The sequence below is a fragment of the Sphaeramia orbicularis genome, chromosome 14 (assembly GCF_902148855.1).
Source record: "Sphaeramia orbicularis chromosome 14, fSphaOr1.1, whole genome shotgun sequence".
In the NCBI taxonomy this organism is placed as follows: Eukaryota; Metazoa; Chordata; class Actinopteri; order Kurtiformes; family Apogonidae; genus Sphaeramia; species Sphaeramia orbicularis.
In genome coordinates, this window is record NC_043970.1 from 36,124,230 (window position 1) to 36,138,849 (window position 14,620).

The 14,620-nt window shown below is 40.5% G+C and overlaps 2 protein-coding genes across 7 annotated transcripts in view; one reads left to right on the plus strand and one right to left on the minus strand.

Moving 5' to 3' along the window:
- The first annotated feature begins 978 nt into the window (after positions 1 to 978).
- On the plus strand, positions 979 to 5,052 carry ckma (creatine kinase, muscle a). Its single transcript, XM_030153330.1, has 8 exons — positions 979 to 1,135; positions 2,271 to 2,478; positions 2,593 to 2,747; positions 2,917 to 3,049; positions 3,336 to 3,507; positions 3,644 to 3,767; positions 3,853 to 4,042; positions 4,560 to 5,052. Exons 2-8 carry the CDS (start codon positions 2,286 to 2,288, stop codon positions 4,736 to 4,738), a joined length of 1,146 nt encoding a protein of 381 aa, XP_030009190.1. The 5' UTR covers positions 979 to 1,135; positions 2,271 to 2,285; the 3' UTR covers positions 4,739 to 5,052.
- Positions 5,053 to 5,196: 144 nt separating this feature from the next.
- mark4a (MAP/microtubule affinity-regulating kinase 4a) overlaps positions 5,197 to 14,620 on the minus strand; it is a 48,756-nt gene continuing 39,332 nt past the window's right edge. For 2 of the 6 annotated variants that reach the window (XM_030153326.1, XM_030153327.1), the window contains exons 16-17: positions 13,048 to 13,092; positions 5,197 to 10,671 (exon numbers count right to left, since the gene is read on the minus strand). In XM_030153326.1, coding sequence (XP_030009186.1) covers positions 10,335 to 10,671; positions 13,048 to 13,092 — 382 coding nt within the window. In that variant the 3' untranslated portion in view covers positions 5,197 to 10,334. The remainder of the gene's footprint in view (positions 10,672 to 13,047; positions 13,093 to 14,620) is intronic. The other 4 variants (XR_003937208.1, XR_003937209.1, XM_030153328.1 and 1 more) reach the window with 4 other exon arrangements.

Genomic DNA, 14,620 nt, shown 5'->3' on the forward strand with positions numbered 1-14,620 from the left:
TTTGTCCAAAGGTCAAAATAAAACACTTCTGGAAACTTAAGCTCAAAAATCTGAAATGGCCTAAAAACAGTATCCTGATATGTTCATCTACTAGTAAGTTTCCCCCAAAAAATTTACAGTTTCTTTTTTTTTTTTTTTTTAATTTCTGTTTTTGAATTCCAAAAATAAGCATGAAATGAGTTGGAATAAAACTGGCTGAAATGATAGAACAGAATTGGATGATAAATGATGCTAAATAGTATGGGACCAGATGTATGATTCAACGGCAAATGAAGAAAAAAAAAGCAGATTTCTGGTATAAAACACTTGTAAATGAGATAAATATAAACTTTCATGGACTCTTATGATTATAAAACTCAACTTAAAGTGTGTTCATTCTCCTTCAATCTGATCTGTCAATCTTTTTATCTCCCAACATGTTGTCAAATATTATGTTTTCATGCTTCTCATAGTGCAAAAGGGATCAATCCTTCTGTAGAGGTTCCCCCCGTTTCAAGGAGGTATCTGTCACATGTCCGCCATTTCACATTTACATATTCAGCTCTGCCGTTCTCCAGGCAGCAGTCGAAAAAAACTTGTACCATCTGCTGGATAATATGTCGGATTGGACGGCTTTTACGCCATGGCAGCCATTTTATTTGAGTGAAAATAAAATCCGGTGTCTCTCCGCCTTAATTTGTGACGTGGGGAGGCCTGACCTCCACTGCAGACTTGGCAAAAGCAAGGTTCAGCTTTTTCCAGTTGCGTCCCCTGAACAGCTCCACACCCCCATCCTTACAACCCCCCACCCCACCACCACTATACCTCCTCCGCACACATGCTCCCACTATCCTACTGGTGCTATGTATGGGCCAAGCGTGGGTGAGGTGTGAGGGGGGCGAGGGTCAGCTGCAGAACCCGTCTTGGATGACTGAAATGTAAATGTGCTCCTTTCATAAACTGTTGGAGTATCAGTGCAGAGGCTCCAGCCAATGAGGGCCCAGCAGGCACTAAAATGGCCAGGCCAATGGCTGAGTGTCTGCCCAGTATATAAACAAGCAGCAAAGACCGCTTCCGTTGGGTGACCCCTATTTTGGCTGTGGTGAACAGGATCTGATCCCAAGGACTGTTACCTCTGTTCTTGTCTGGTGTGCAGGTAAAGTAATGTCACAGATATTCATTTGTGAAGCTGAGGAAAGAGCATGTCTACACTCATAGAAACATGAAAATATAACTGGTTTTGCTGCCTATTTTAGTGGGCATTATTAAATTTAAAGATAAGTGCACAATTTAAGTCATATGATGCACTTTGGGAAAAAGAAACCTAATAATATCATTGAATTTGATTACATTTGTCTAATTACCAAGCTAATTAAAAGGAAACATTAAATGTGTTATTGCTACAGAAGTGCATGTATTCTTAATTTCTATGTGTGCAAGTTTGCTGCTGTCTGCTCTGCACATGGTTGTCCCTTTTGGGATTTGATGAACGTGGACAGGTGCTTCACAGTTGGAGACATGTAGGCAGACCTGTAGGCCTGAAGGCCCTGACTGCTCAGTAATTGAATTTAGCCTCATAAGCCTCGAGGAGAATAGTCAGAAGCAATGTAACTACTGTTGTGATTTGGTTTAGATTTTTTTCTCAAATGATGTAACAGGTGGTGCTGCATGCATAAGTGTTTTATTAGTCATGAGATCAACTTGTCGGGACAAAACTAAGCAAGTTATAAAATAGTGATACGTGTCTGCATTTAGATTATAAAAGTTAAATGGGAACTAAGCCATTCTGAGAACAGCTACAGCCACATTTTAATTGAACAGATCAGGCTGAAGTCAGAGAGGGACACAAATTGGATTCAGCAAAGATGTGGAGTGTTTCTGAAAAGGGACATGTATGAAAAACCAGTGAATGCTTCATCATGTGTTTTACTGGGTCAAAGTGTAAACAAGAGAATTGGAGTTTTGTGCATGCTATGAGAATTAAAATGTTACAAGTATGAGCTGGGGTCATTTTGAAGAAAGGGTTGGGATTATACAGTCAGATGTACTGGTGCTAAAAATACCCAGCCAGCATGGTCTCCTCCCCCTGATCTATTTCAACCAGACATTTGATCCTTGGGGAATTGAGTGACACTTGTTACCAGGATTCCTCAGCAGACACCACTGAAACTGCAGCTGTCCTGCAGAATAACCCATACATCTAAGTGCATGTGGCATATTCAGATTTCCCTGTAAAATGTTAACCTCAGAGTTTCAGAGTTATTCATTCTTGTGCTTTTCTTCATTTGCAGTGTTAGAAAGCAATCATGCCTTTCGGAAACACCCACAACAACTTCAAACTCAACTACAAAGTTGAGGAGGAGTACCCCGACCTGTCCAAGCACAACAACCATATGGCCAAGGTCCTGACCAAGGAAATCTATGGCAAGCTGAGGGACAAGCAGACACCCAGTGGTTACACCGTGGATGATGTCATCCAGACCGGCGTTGACAACCCTGGTGAGACACTTGAATGAAACAACACTGTGATCTGTTTTATGACATTTAACACAACCATGAACCCACTTAAGCATTTGTTTTACTGAGATTAAACTTGTCACCTTCTACTCCCAGGTCACCCCTTCATCATGACCGTTGGTTGCGTTGCTGGTGATGAGGAGTCCTACGAGGTCTTCAAGGATCTGCTGGACCCCGTCATCTGCGACCGTCATGGTGGATACAAACCCACTGACAAGCACAAGACTGACCTGAACTTCGAGAACCTGAAGGTGTGGTACAGCACAACAATAACACCACAAAAAAACCTTCATTACCTTCACCAAGTTTGAATACAGAGAGAAATTATTAGTTCCAAGCAGTAAATGAGCTGGTTTCAATGAACAAATTATGACGCACCACAACTGTCAGCCATGTTCACCATTTACATTTTGTTCTCAGGGTGGTGACGACCTGGACCCCAACTATGTTCTGTCCAGCCGTGTCCGTACTGGCCGTAGCATCAAGGGATTCACTCTGCCCCCCCACAACAGCCGTGGCGAGCGCAGACTGATTGAGAAGCTGTCCGTTGAGGGTGAGTTATTAGAGCAAAAGGTTAAGTGACCTAGGTTTTGACCATGGGAAAGTGCAAAGTACTTCACACAGAAAGTGGATAAAACATTAATTTCGATCTCAGAGAGCATTGTGTTATTTAGGTATATGATGTCTCCTTAGTGTGACTATGTGCTTTCTGTCAAATAAATAGCAATTTTTTTGTAGTTTTTGTCCAGTTTGATACAGTTTCAATAGTATAATTCAAGTGGCTTCATAATGGTGCATACTTTTCTTGCTATTTCCTGATTGCATCCTGTTCCCTCCAGCTCTGACCAGCCTGGATGGTGAGTTCAAGGGAAAGTACTACCCCCTGAAGTCCATGACCGATGCCGAGCAGGAGCAGCTGATCGCTGACCACTTCCTGTTTGACAAGCCCGTCTCCCCCCTGCTGACCTGCGCTGGTATGGCCCGTGACTGGCCCGACGCCAGGGGCATCTGGTGAGTCTGTCCAATAATTGTCAGCTGTGAAAACACTGAAACCCCTCAGGGTGGATTTGCACCCTCTACATCACCTGCACAAGCTGATCCCCGAGTGTTTGATGTTGATCCGTTCCATCCTTTTATCTCCTCACAGGCACAACGACAACAAGACCTTCCTGGTCTGGGTGAACGAGGAGGATCACCTGCGTGTCATCTCCATGCAGAAGGGTGGCAACATGAGGGAGGTCTTCAGGCGTTTCTGCGTTGGCCTGGGAAAGGTACATGTTATTAACAACCCAAAATAAACTATGGTGAGGCCATAGATGTTAGATGTGACACTGATCGCCTCCTCTTACCTTTCAGATTGAGGAGATCTTCAAGAAGCACAACCATGGCTTCATGTGGAACGAGCATCTTGGCTACATCCTGACCTGCCCCTCCAACCTGGGAACCGGCCTGCGTGGTGGTGTCCACGTCAAGCTGCCCAAGCTGAGCACACACCCCAAGTTTGAGGAGATCCTCACCAGGCTGCGTCTGCAGAAGCGTGGCACAGGTTTGCAAATCTACACTTTATAGCACAAACATGTGGAGAGGACTGAAAGAGCAGCTACTCCCAAACTTTAGAATGCAACACTGAAGATAAACCTGAGAATATGAGGCAGTCTAACCAAACTAATCACAACTCTGATCAATACATGAGAGTAACACGAAGTATTTGTTCCACATTTTAATAGCAATGTGTAGGGAACAATTTGTATAGCAACATGTGAAATAGTTAATAAAGGCCATATCCTGGATCTTTATTCTCTAAAACAGACTTGAATCAGGCTGATAACTGCCTATATTATGACTGACTGTTGTGTAATATTTGAGGCTTTTAAAACCATAATGTAAAGTGCTCACTGTGATAAAAATGAAATACATAAGAACTTTTTATTTATTATGAATGACCTCTCACAATCTGCCCACCAGGGGACCATGACCCACACTTTGGGCCTCACTGGTCTACAGAACATGTCCGGTTGTCTGTGAAATCCCATTCCTTACCCTCTGTCCTCTGCTCTCTGTAGGTGGTGTGGACACCGCCTCCGTCGGTGGTGTCTTTGACATCTCCAACGCTGACCGTCTGGGCTCCTCCGAGGTGGAACAGGTTCAGCTGGTGGTTGATGGTGTCAAGCTCATGGTCGAGATGGAGAAGAAGCTGGAGAAGGGAGAGGCCATCGACAGCATGATCCCCTCCCAGAAGTAAAGGAGAACAGTCTAATGTTTTTCTCACGACCATTCATGTGCAATCGAGCCAGCTGACTGGCCTGCAGAGGAAACAGCTGCTCGACTAGAGACTCTTGACTCTGCTCACCTCCTTTTCTTCCTTCCAGTTTTTTTTTTTTCCCTTGACCTTTTTTTCACGTTTTCTTGTGTTGGTTGGTAACATCCTGGGATCAGCCTCCACTGAGCTGGGCTCGCCTAGCAGACGTGGCATCACCTACTTTTGTAACTAAAAAGTAATAATAATTATTGAAGCTGTTCATACTGCTCAATAATAAAGTACCCCATGTAACAACAGTTCAACTCATTTTGGTCTTTTGTGTTGCACCGTGAGGATTTAAGATGTTGAGAAGAAACACTAAGGTCATCAGATTATTTTCAGATCAGAGAAAGCATCACGTCGGAAATCTTTGAATCAAGACACTAAAATGAGGGAAAAAATGCCAACATCAGTGAATTTTATTAATCTTCAGCTCCACGTTTTTCTCATATTCCACAACCACTCAATCTCGGTTTACAGTTTGTTTCTGAGGGGAGGAATTAAACAGTACAACAGTGTAAAATTACTCATACAGGTCAAACTGTGAATGTTCTTCAGTCTCATTAAGTCTCTTTTGCATATAACATAAACCTCTCTCAAAATCAGATTTAAAATGACAATGCATGTTAAATACTGAGCTCTCTGGAGTCATAATACTGCACCATCCACCGAGCAGACCAGTAACACGCTGTACAGTCAGGTCATTAAAACTCAAAGCCAGAAGTTTTCACAGTAGATTCCACCAATGTTCACCCACCTTGTACTAAGAATAAGTTGTTTGACACTAGGTTATGAGGCTTGTAGCCCACTTTGATAGTTTCCACTAAAATGCTCAGCATTTAAATTGGTGACCAGGAGACCTTAGTAACATTTCTATGGCTTGAATGCAACCCAGGGCTTTCAACTCTTCAGAGGCGAACTGGATTTGGTGTAAATTTAGGGTAAAATTCACACTGGTGTATTAAGGTGGAAATTTTATCCTGTCCATGCTTAATCTAAACAGAACATACTGTATGTTGCGGTACATTTCATGGCATATCTAAATACTTCAAAAACCAAACATCCATCTCAAACAAACTGAGTCCTCTCTCTTGCGAACGAGGTGGAGTGAAGTTACTAAACGTCGCCCAAGCCTTTCTGTTAGTTTTTGTGAATCGGGGAAGGGCCAGGTGCTCCGTCCGGCACCTTTTCTTAGTTTCAATTCTAAAAACTGACTGTGTGTGCATTTCACAAAGCTTCCAATCCTAGGTGTGCATCTTGTTTCTTTTTTTTTAATATCCTAAACCCCAAACTCTGAAGTCATGCAGGATTGCAGGTTGGTTTTGTTCCCCATTGTCACTGACAGAAACTGCTTTAAACTAGAATTACTTCCCTTGCTCTAGCTATAAATAAACCTTGAGCTCTAAGATATATACTATATTCATATATTTTATATACAGCCATCAACTGACTGATATAAATCCTGTTTTTTAATGATATTATTCTAAAAAATAAATAAAGTACCTGTGCAAATATCCACAAATTGAAGTGTTTCACATTTAAGACATTGGCGCCCTCCAGTGGCTAGTTCTGGGTATTACCTATACAGGTACACTGGAAGGAGCTGATTCAAGTCAAAGCAAAGTGCATTGAGGTCTATATTACCTAATGCTAATATACACCACAATGATAAACGTCCAGGGAGAGGACAAGGACAGACTCCCGGTGTCCATATCGGTGTTTGCTTTTAGCCCCTGCAGAGACGAACCGGTCAAACCAGATGCCTCCATTCAGGCTCTGAAAACAGCCAACACCAAACAGGCCCAAGGAGAGATGTCATACATGGGTCTACAACGTGAGAGTGTGGAAGATGGCTGAATGTTTTCCCTGCCAAACGAGAAAACAGGGTCTCAAACGAAGAGCCGAGGAAAGCCAAATGCTCATTGTGACGATAGAAAAAGTTGGTGGTACATATGAGGTGATGGACAGCTAAGGTTGGTGTCCCTGTTAAATGGGGACAGAAATGGGAAGGGGAGGAAGGGGGTGTTTTGGGGGGGGTCACCATGAGCAAAGCCACAACTGAGAGATAGTATTAACAGTAAATCAGCAGCCAAACAACATGATCTCTGTAGCCTACGTAAATATCACAGTACGTTATTCACTAAAAACAGGGAGGGAGAATAGAAAGCTCTCACTTTTTTCTGTCTCTTTTTTTTTTTTTTTTTTTACATTAAATATGTACTGTATGAAGGCGCTGGGGGTAGTTCACTTTAAAGGCAACTGGACTAACAAGAAAAAAAGAAAAGAAAAACACCGTCCACACTTGCCTTCATCGTGCCTTTTCCAGAACACTCCCCCGATCCTTACAGCCCACAGTCATCAATAATAGACAGACCAGTTTATATGGGACAGTGCCACAAGAAGAAGAAGAAGTAGAAGAGGAAGAAGAAGTAGAAGTAGAAGAAGAGGAAAAAGAAGAAGGGGGTAAAGTGTGTAATTGTGTGTGAGGTGTTGCTGCTTCTTGGCTTATCCACTTTTGGTGTTTCCCGTCAATATACTGAGATGATGCCTGAGGGGAGATCACATGGCACAGAATAAAACCAAAGAACTGCATTGCACTGAAAGTAAATCCCTCCATTATTATCAGTAGTATTATTATTCTTACTATCTGGGACAGCTTTCTGTTCTGGTGTCTCCATAGTCCAAAGCTGAGGTCTGCAGATGAACTACATGTGTACCATTTCTTTAGGCAACTAGAAAAGGGTTTAGCGCTTCATCGTGTCTTCAGTACAATGCATTTGAAGGAAGGTAAAGGGATAAACCAGAATATCTGTGCATGGCAAGGTGAAAACATTTTGTATTAGTGACGACGAGCAGCGCTGAGAGGCGATGAATGAAGCCAACCAGACAGCGGTGAGAGTTTCTCTGAAAAGTTAGGGCCATAATGTGCTTTTCAGGCCATTTCATAAAAAAAAAAAGAACAAACAAACAAAAGAAAAACTATAATAAAAGCTTAAAGAAATAGTTCAACATTTTGCTTCTTACAGTGTAAATGTAAGAGTGCTTACTTTTTGAGAAATATCATACAATTTAATTATTTTATTTTTGTAAAGTGTTTGGAGGTAAACTCTCTCTCAATAGCCAGAAACTAATTTTATGGTATTTTACAAAAAAAATGAGAATAATATCAATGAAAATGGCAAAATACCTATGAAAACATAAGAAATATAGTTCCTCATGCTAATCTCCTGTGAGTCACAGTTGAACAGATTGAATTTGTTTGTGAAAAAGCATGAAGTTTATTTACTGATCGATCATTCCTGTATTTTGACTATTTATTACATCTTAATTTATCCTCATATTATCTATTGTAACAATAATGTCTGGGCTGCTACTTGTCCCACTTATCAAAAATAAATCTTTCCAAATCTAAGGGGCATTTTGGAGAATGATTGGGAAAATTTATTAGAAATATGATTCATCTGTTCCTGTTTTGAGAAAATAAAAACTTCTATCAGTTTTAATGTGAATATTTACCAGACCTGAGTCTTCATGTATAAATATGAACTTCAAGGTGCCTTCTGTAATTTTCTCAAGTTTTCTACTGACATTAATATTTTTCCAGAAAAGACTTTAATCTTCTGTAAATGAATATTCACTAAAATATCGACAACCATTTCTTTGGAACAACTGACATCTCCCGCTTCAATTAACATCTACATTACAAAAAGCAAAAAAAAACGTGAAAACCACTCAAATTATACAAAAGCTACAGTGTATTTTCCTTAATGTTATACTAATGTCTGTATTTGAAAGACTTTCTGTGATTTCTGGCTTCTAACCTTCCTTTCACAATGTTCCTCTTTCCAATTTTTTACTATATTATTGCATGCAATGTGCAAATAAACTAAACTAAAATATGACAGTCAACCACGCCAAGGATAGTTAGATCATGGGACAAGAATGTTTTCAGTGGTCGGAATTCAAGAATAATTTTCCTGTGAAATCAGAGAAGGGCTGGGTGCAGGGTTGGGTTCGATTTAGCTTTTAGAACTGTGTTATTTGTTGAGAAGTGACATAAAACCAAATGTAAACACTTCTAAAAAAGCTCATTGTTACATTTTTAACAGTGTATCTACTAACCTGTACCTAAGTGACTTTACAAATGATCTTATATTTGTCTGCATCTTAGGTTAATAGAGGAAACTGATCAAAAAAAAAAAAAGTCACACTTATTAACATATGTTGGATTTTAAGTCTACATTAGATGTCAAATTCATTCCATATGTCACTATAAAAATGATTACTTTCTGGTTTTATATATAATTTTTTAATAAAAACTAAAGTGTGAAGTTTAGTGGGCCAATTTTTTTTCTACCATCTGAGAGAGAAAAGTGTTTATATTTTTCAATCCAAATGATAAAAACCACTCATCCTCTATTTATATGTTTAAAATGAATTTTTTGCATCTTCATTCTTTATTTAGATCTCTTTTATACAATCAATAAAAGAGGGTTAGGTTTTTGTTGTTGTTTTTTTTTCAATCAAATTTCACAAAACGTTGAACAATTTCTTTAATTTCAAGACAAACACCAGATTATTTCACCTCATCCTCTTCTTTTCCGGCAAAAATTGAGCTTCTCGAGTGGCTTTTTTCTCATTAAACATCATCTACATCTTTAACGTCCGGTTGGTAAAAGCTGTGAACTCCACCACTTCAATCCTCTGACTCATTAACATCAGAGCCAGCTTCTGATTGGCTGTTTCCAAAGCCTGTCAACACTGCTCTCACTGACCTTAATCCAGTGTGTTCGTCACTGCAGTATGTACACAAATCACAGCAATGCAACCTTCTGCAGCCGCTTGTTTGACTACTGAGTTGGACCATCTCCACGTTTGTGCATGTTGTTGTCCCACGGTGATGAAAAGTCAGCAGATTATCACTTCATTGGTATTTTATCAAACCGGGCAGGGAAAAATGAATGGTGTACGTAAAGGTGACACATAAAAGAACGAGTTAAAAAAGGACTGGCTGGTCAATGATGTCCGGGACACGAGAGATGATGTTTCTCTGTAGTGGTGAAAGTGACAGTGATGAAAAACGATGACGAGAGCAATAAATAACAAAATAAAGAGTCATTATGGCTAGAGTAGCAATAAAAAATATTAAAACTAGATTCCCTCTGATCCAGGTCCAGTGGGTGCAGTTGCTCAGTGAAGAAGTTGGCTGAGCTGGGTGGGGTTACTGGGTGGAGGAGGGAGTGAGGGGAGGGGGAGGGGGTGCTTCAGTCCGACTGAATTTACGGGTCACGTGTGTGCGTATCTGTGTGTATATGTGCATGTGTGTGTTCGGGAGGGGAGTGGGGGGGTCATGAAAGAGACAGAAGGAGAAGTCTTTTCTCTCGGGTCCAGCCCCTCGCCCCTTCTCTGCTTTTTTTTTTTTTCTTCAATTACTTCCACCCCCTGCCCGCCCGCCTTTAGACACACACACACACACACACACACACTTGTACACACTAACACTCACACAAAAACACTCGCGCTATAGTGCACCCTCTGTTCAAAGTTCAAGGTCCTTGGAGATTTGGGTGGCAATGTCCCGAAAAGCTAGCGGCGCCCCCCAGAGTCGCGTGTAGCGCACCCCGTTAGAAGTCTCGGAGTTGCCAGTGGAAAGATGGCACACCTCAGCCTCGAAAGCCACGCGGCCCCCTGCCACGCCGTGGGTGCAGGAGAGCAGAAAGGGGCCGGCATGGTGGACCTGGCAGCCACAGCCGAGCGCTGCCTCCCGCAGAGCCAGTACCACCTCCGCAGGGTCCCGCCGCCCACCCCCTCTCAGATCCCAGCCACGTCCGACGGCCCGGGGCTCGGGCGCTTTTTGATACCCAGGTAGATGGCAACTGTGGGGAGAGACGCAAAGAGTTCTAGTGTTGGATCACAGTGAGTAAACATCTGTTATTACAACTACAGGGTGTCCCATAAGTCTCCATACATAGGAGACATAATACATATGGTTCTAACATGTATTTCTTTATATTTCTTCTTTATAGTTCTTCAGCAGTGGAGGACATACATTGAAATGTGTTCCCGACAAAATGGCAGTCATATAGAGCATATTATATAAATAAAAATGGTTTATGTCAAGAAACGTTTATTTTTCCTATATATGGAGACTTATGGGACACCCTGTATTATCTACCTCTGGAGGGTCAGTAGGACTGGACGATATGATTTTAATACTAAAGCTAAAGTCAACATAAAGACACTGGCAGAGCTGTTTTCTTTTGCAAATTTTACAGGCTGGTTGGAAAAACAGAAATCTAAGGAGACTAACTCTGATCTTTCACCTCCACCTGAGAAACTATAGAGAGCTGGAGTCTTGAACCCTTCCATGGGAATTAACTTTGGAAAAAATATTAACTGCACTCATTGGTGCAAAGAAAATAATTCATTGATCCTATGTGATTTGTGCCACCATTTCCACATATGATGGTTGTCAAATTAAAAGATAATTCTACAAGTCAAAAAACTCATGGTTTATGGTTCATCTAGCTTTGTGTTAAACAATTGAATGGACTGTATCTCTTATCACAAGTGATATACGGCATCAACAACCAAATGGCTGCTGCATTGGCACATTTGACCTAAAACCAAAAATAAAAGGTGAAAAAGTATTAAAGAGGTGAAAATGTGTCCAGTGTAGTCATGTTGAAGCTGCAGAGACATCTTCAGACTCTGAACAGATCGTGGAAAGAGACAGTTACAATGACGTCACCTCCATGACTTTCAGGTGTGTAGTCTTTATAGTCACATGTTTTCACATTGTCTGATATTTCAACAGTTTTACAACAAGCTCAGACTTATTCAGGATAAAAAATTTCTTGTCTCTCACCGTTGACTGCAATACTATATTTCCCTGAAATAAGGTCACATGGGACACAACTGGAAGGGACTGGACTTTGGCTTTCTTTAACCAACAGAGATGGTTGTGCCCCTTGGGATCTTACTTCAACAAAAAAACTGAACTGCAGTCAGTGTTGAGTGACAAGTAATTTGTTGGTATTATGCCACCATTTTCACATAAGAGGTTTGTTGTAAAACTGTTGAAGTGTCAGACTGTGAAAACACTGATAATAGACTACACACCCGAAAGTTGCAGAGGTGACGTCATCGTAACTTTCCCTCTCCAAAAGCTGCACAGTCACTGAAGACGCCACTGTAGCATCACCATCACCAGACCCGTGGTAATTTTCACCTCTTTTAATAGTTCCTCTCCTTCTTCAAGAATGAGGTGTGACATGCGGAATAGCCGTAACAGTCATGATGGTGTTGGTGGCATGTATCGTGTGACGGAAGATGCAGTCCATTCAGCTGTTTAACACCAAACTACACTTTACTTCACAACAAACAGCAACTTCCTTGACAGATAAAATTATCTTCTACTGGCAAACATCTTACGTATAAGTAGTGAAGCTATTCATGTCTTGCAATTGACTGCTGTTTCCAAAGTTAGTGGAAGAGGTGGGAATTCAGCTCTGCAATGATCTAGTAATGACCCATACCAGCATAACATGGGCTTTTAATTGGATGCAAAATTAGTATACACCCCCAAATAAAGGTGAGTCGTCAACATATTTTAAAGTTCTCCAAGAAAATCTAAATACCATAAAGAATACTGTACCTACATGATAGAATTACAGCAGATATCAGGGGATTGTTGACATGTAAAGGCTCTTAAACACTATATTTAGCTTTGTGGAGACGTTAATTTATGATATGATAAGTAAGTTCCATAATGTATACTTTTTTTTTTTTAGATAGCAGTGCATTATGGGTCATTTGTAGCATTAATGTTGCTAAGCTAGAGACCATATAAATCTGTGTTTACTGTTGGAGTTAAAAGTACTCTTTAACCTGCAGGAGTTTGTGTGATGTGTTTTTCTGACAGGAAATAAATTTGACCTCTAGCAAAACAACAAGTTATAATGTGATTATGAGAAGTAAAATAATGTTTTTAGTTTATTATGAAACTGCGGTGGGAGGGATTAGGATGCGACAGTGTAAACAGTTAATGGGAAACAGTCTTTATCTTGATTATCCAATAAACCTATGAATAATGGTTTATAGCGGAAATAGGTTTTGATATACAATGTGATCAAGGTGTTTTATTCCAGCAAATAGAAACATCCATCTGTGTGACCATTGATTGTGAACGTGCTTTACAAATCGCCCAGTCTTTGTTGACAGTAGCTCGTCTGGATTTCCAGTGCACTGACCTTGTGACCGCAAATCTCCTGATTCCCTCAGATTCATTTGTGACCCTGTGGGACAAATAGGAAGCGTAAGAGATAATCCACCGGAGCAGAGCCAGTCTTACGACCGATCCACAACTCTCAGATGAGATGGCAGTCAGCAGGAGAAATTATACAGTCAGACAAAGCAAGCGTAAACATCAACAACAAGCATGTGATATGAAGAACACTGTCCTCGGTAAACTTTCACGTTACGCAAAACTTATATGTAACCACAGATTTTTAAGCATGCACATATCGACGCAGTCCTGTGTTCTTTAATTGAATTCGGACACGTTTCCATCCAATGTTTCCAACATCACATGGATTAAACATTTAGTGAGTTTCAATCAGTGGTGGAAAGAATATGTAGTTTCACGCAATTTGACGTACTTGCACCTTGATGGAGCATTTCTGTTTTATGCAGTTTTCAACTCCAGAAGCAAATAATGTACTTTATACTCCACTATATTTGTCTGACTTTTTAATTTTTACAAGTTAAATGTGGGTGATAAAATGAAGGATGGGTTGAGAAAGCTTTCCTCTTAAAATAAACTCTTTCCCCTCTGAAAAATGTTGTCAGAAAGCTGAAAACTGGCCTGTTTTTCTGAGCTCAAAGTTTTAAAGATATGTGGCTGTCTATCCTATCTTCTATCTTATAGAACGCAATGCTGTAGATTAAACTACTAACAGTGTCTAAAGTTATTTAGATGAGCTCAAACCTAGACATGTGCAGCAGTAAAATGCAACATATGAATGATGCAGCAATAATTTAATCCCAAAAATATCATAAAACATAATAAACACTGACAGGAACTGTTTTATTGTACAATGATGGAAAATATCAAAGACCATCAAACCATAACTGGTTTTGACTAGGGGGGTAATTTCGGTTCAGTACGTTTTCGGTACAGGGGTCTTCAGTTCAATACATTTTCGATAAGTTTTCGGTACAGTGAAGGAAACCCATTTCATTAAAAAACTTTACTGAAGTAAAGGCTGTTTATATGCTGCTGGCATTTGTAGTTGGGTTACAGTTTTTCTCTTGGTAGCAGTAATATTAACGGTTGGGTGGTGTTGTTTTAAATGCATTATAAAATTTGACGTGTTACCAGAAATAATACCAATCTTCACGAAACAATGCCGACACACCTCTCTTGTTTTGTTAACTTGTCTTTCTTCATTGACAAAACTGACAGGGAATCCGAAATGCTCCCAAATCGGAAATCTTAGAGAAGACGGGGGGTCTTCCAACTCTGGCTGTGTACCTGTGACACTGCTCTGAGCTGCCGGACTGCCCCTTCAGCATGTGTATGGTGTGTGTACCGCTTAGATGTCTGTCTATCAAATATTGCACATGGGTTCCACTTGCGACCACCATGCTCAAACTGTGTGCTTTCCGCTTCAAGTTTTGAGTGGAAATTTACGGCAAGTGTTTGCGTTCCTCACATGGGCTCCATGTATTCGTTCAGTACACCTCTGTATTGTATTGAAGGCCCTGAAACAAAACAGTTCTACTAATAGTGGAGTATTTTCACTATGTTCTATTAGTACCGTC

Excerpts from the sequence above, each read along its gene's own strand:
- ckma (XM_030153330.1), top strand. The coding sequence starts at position 2,286 with ATGCCTTTCGGAAACACCCACAACAACTTCAAACTCAACTACAAAGTT. Across the intron at positions 3,508-3,643 it reads CCCGACGCCAGGGGCATCTG|GCACAACGACAACAAGACCT; the intron begins GTGAGTCTGTCC and ends ATCTCCTCACAG. Across the intron at positions 3,768-3,852 it reads TCTGCGTTGGCCTGGGAAAG|ATTGAGGAGATCTTCAAGAA; the intron begins GTACATGTTATT and ends CTTACCTTTCAG.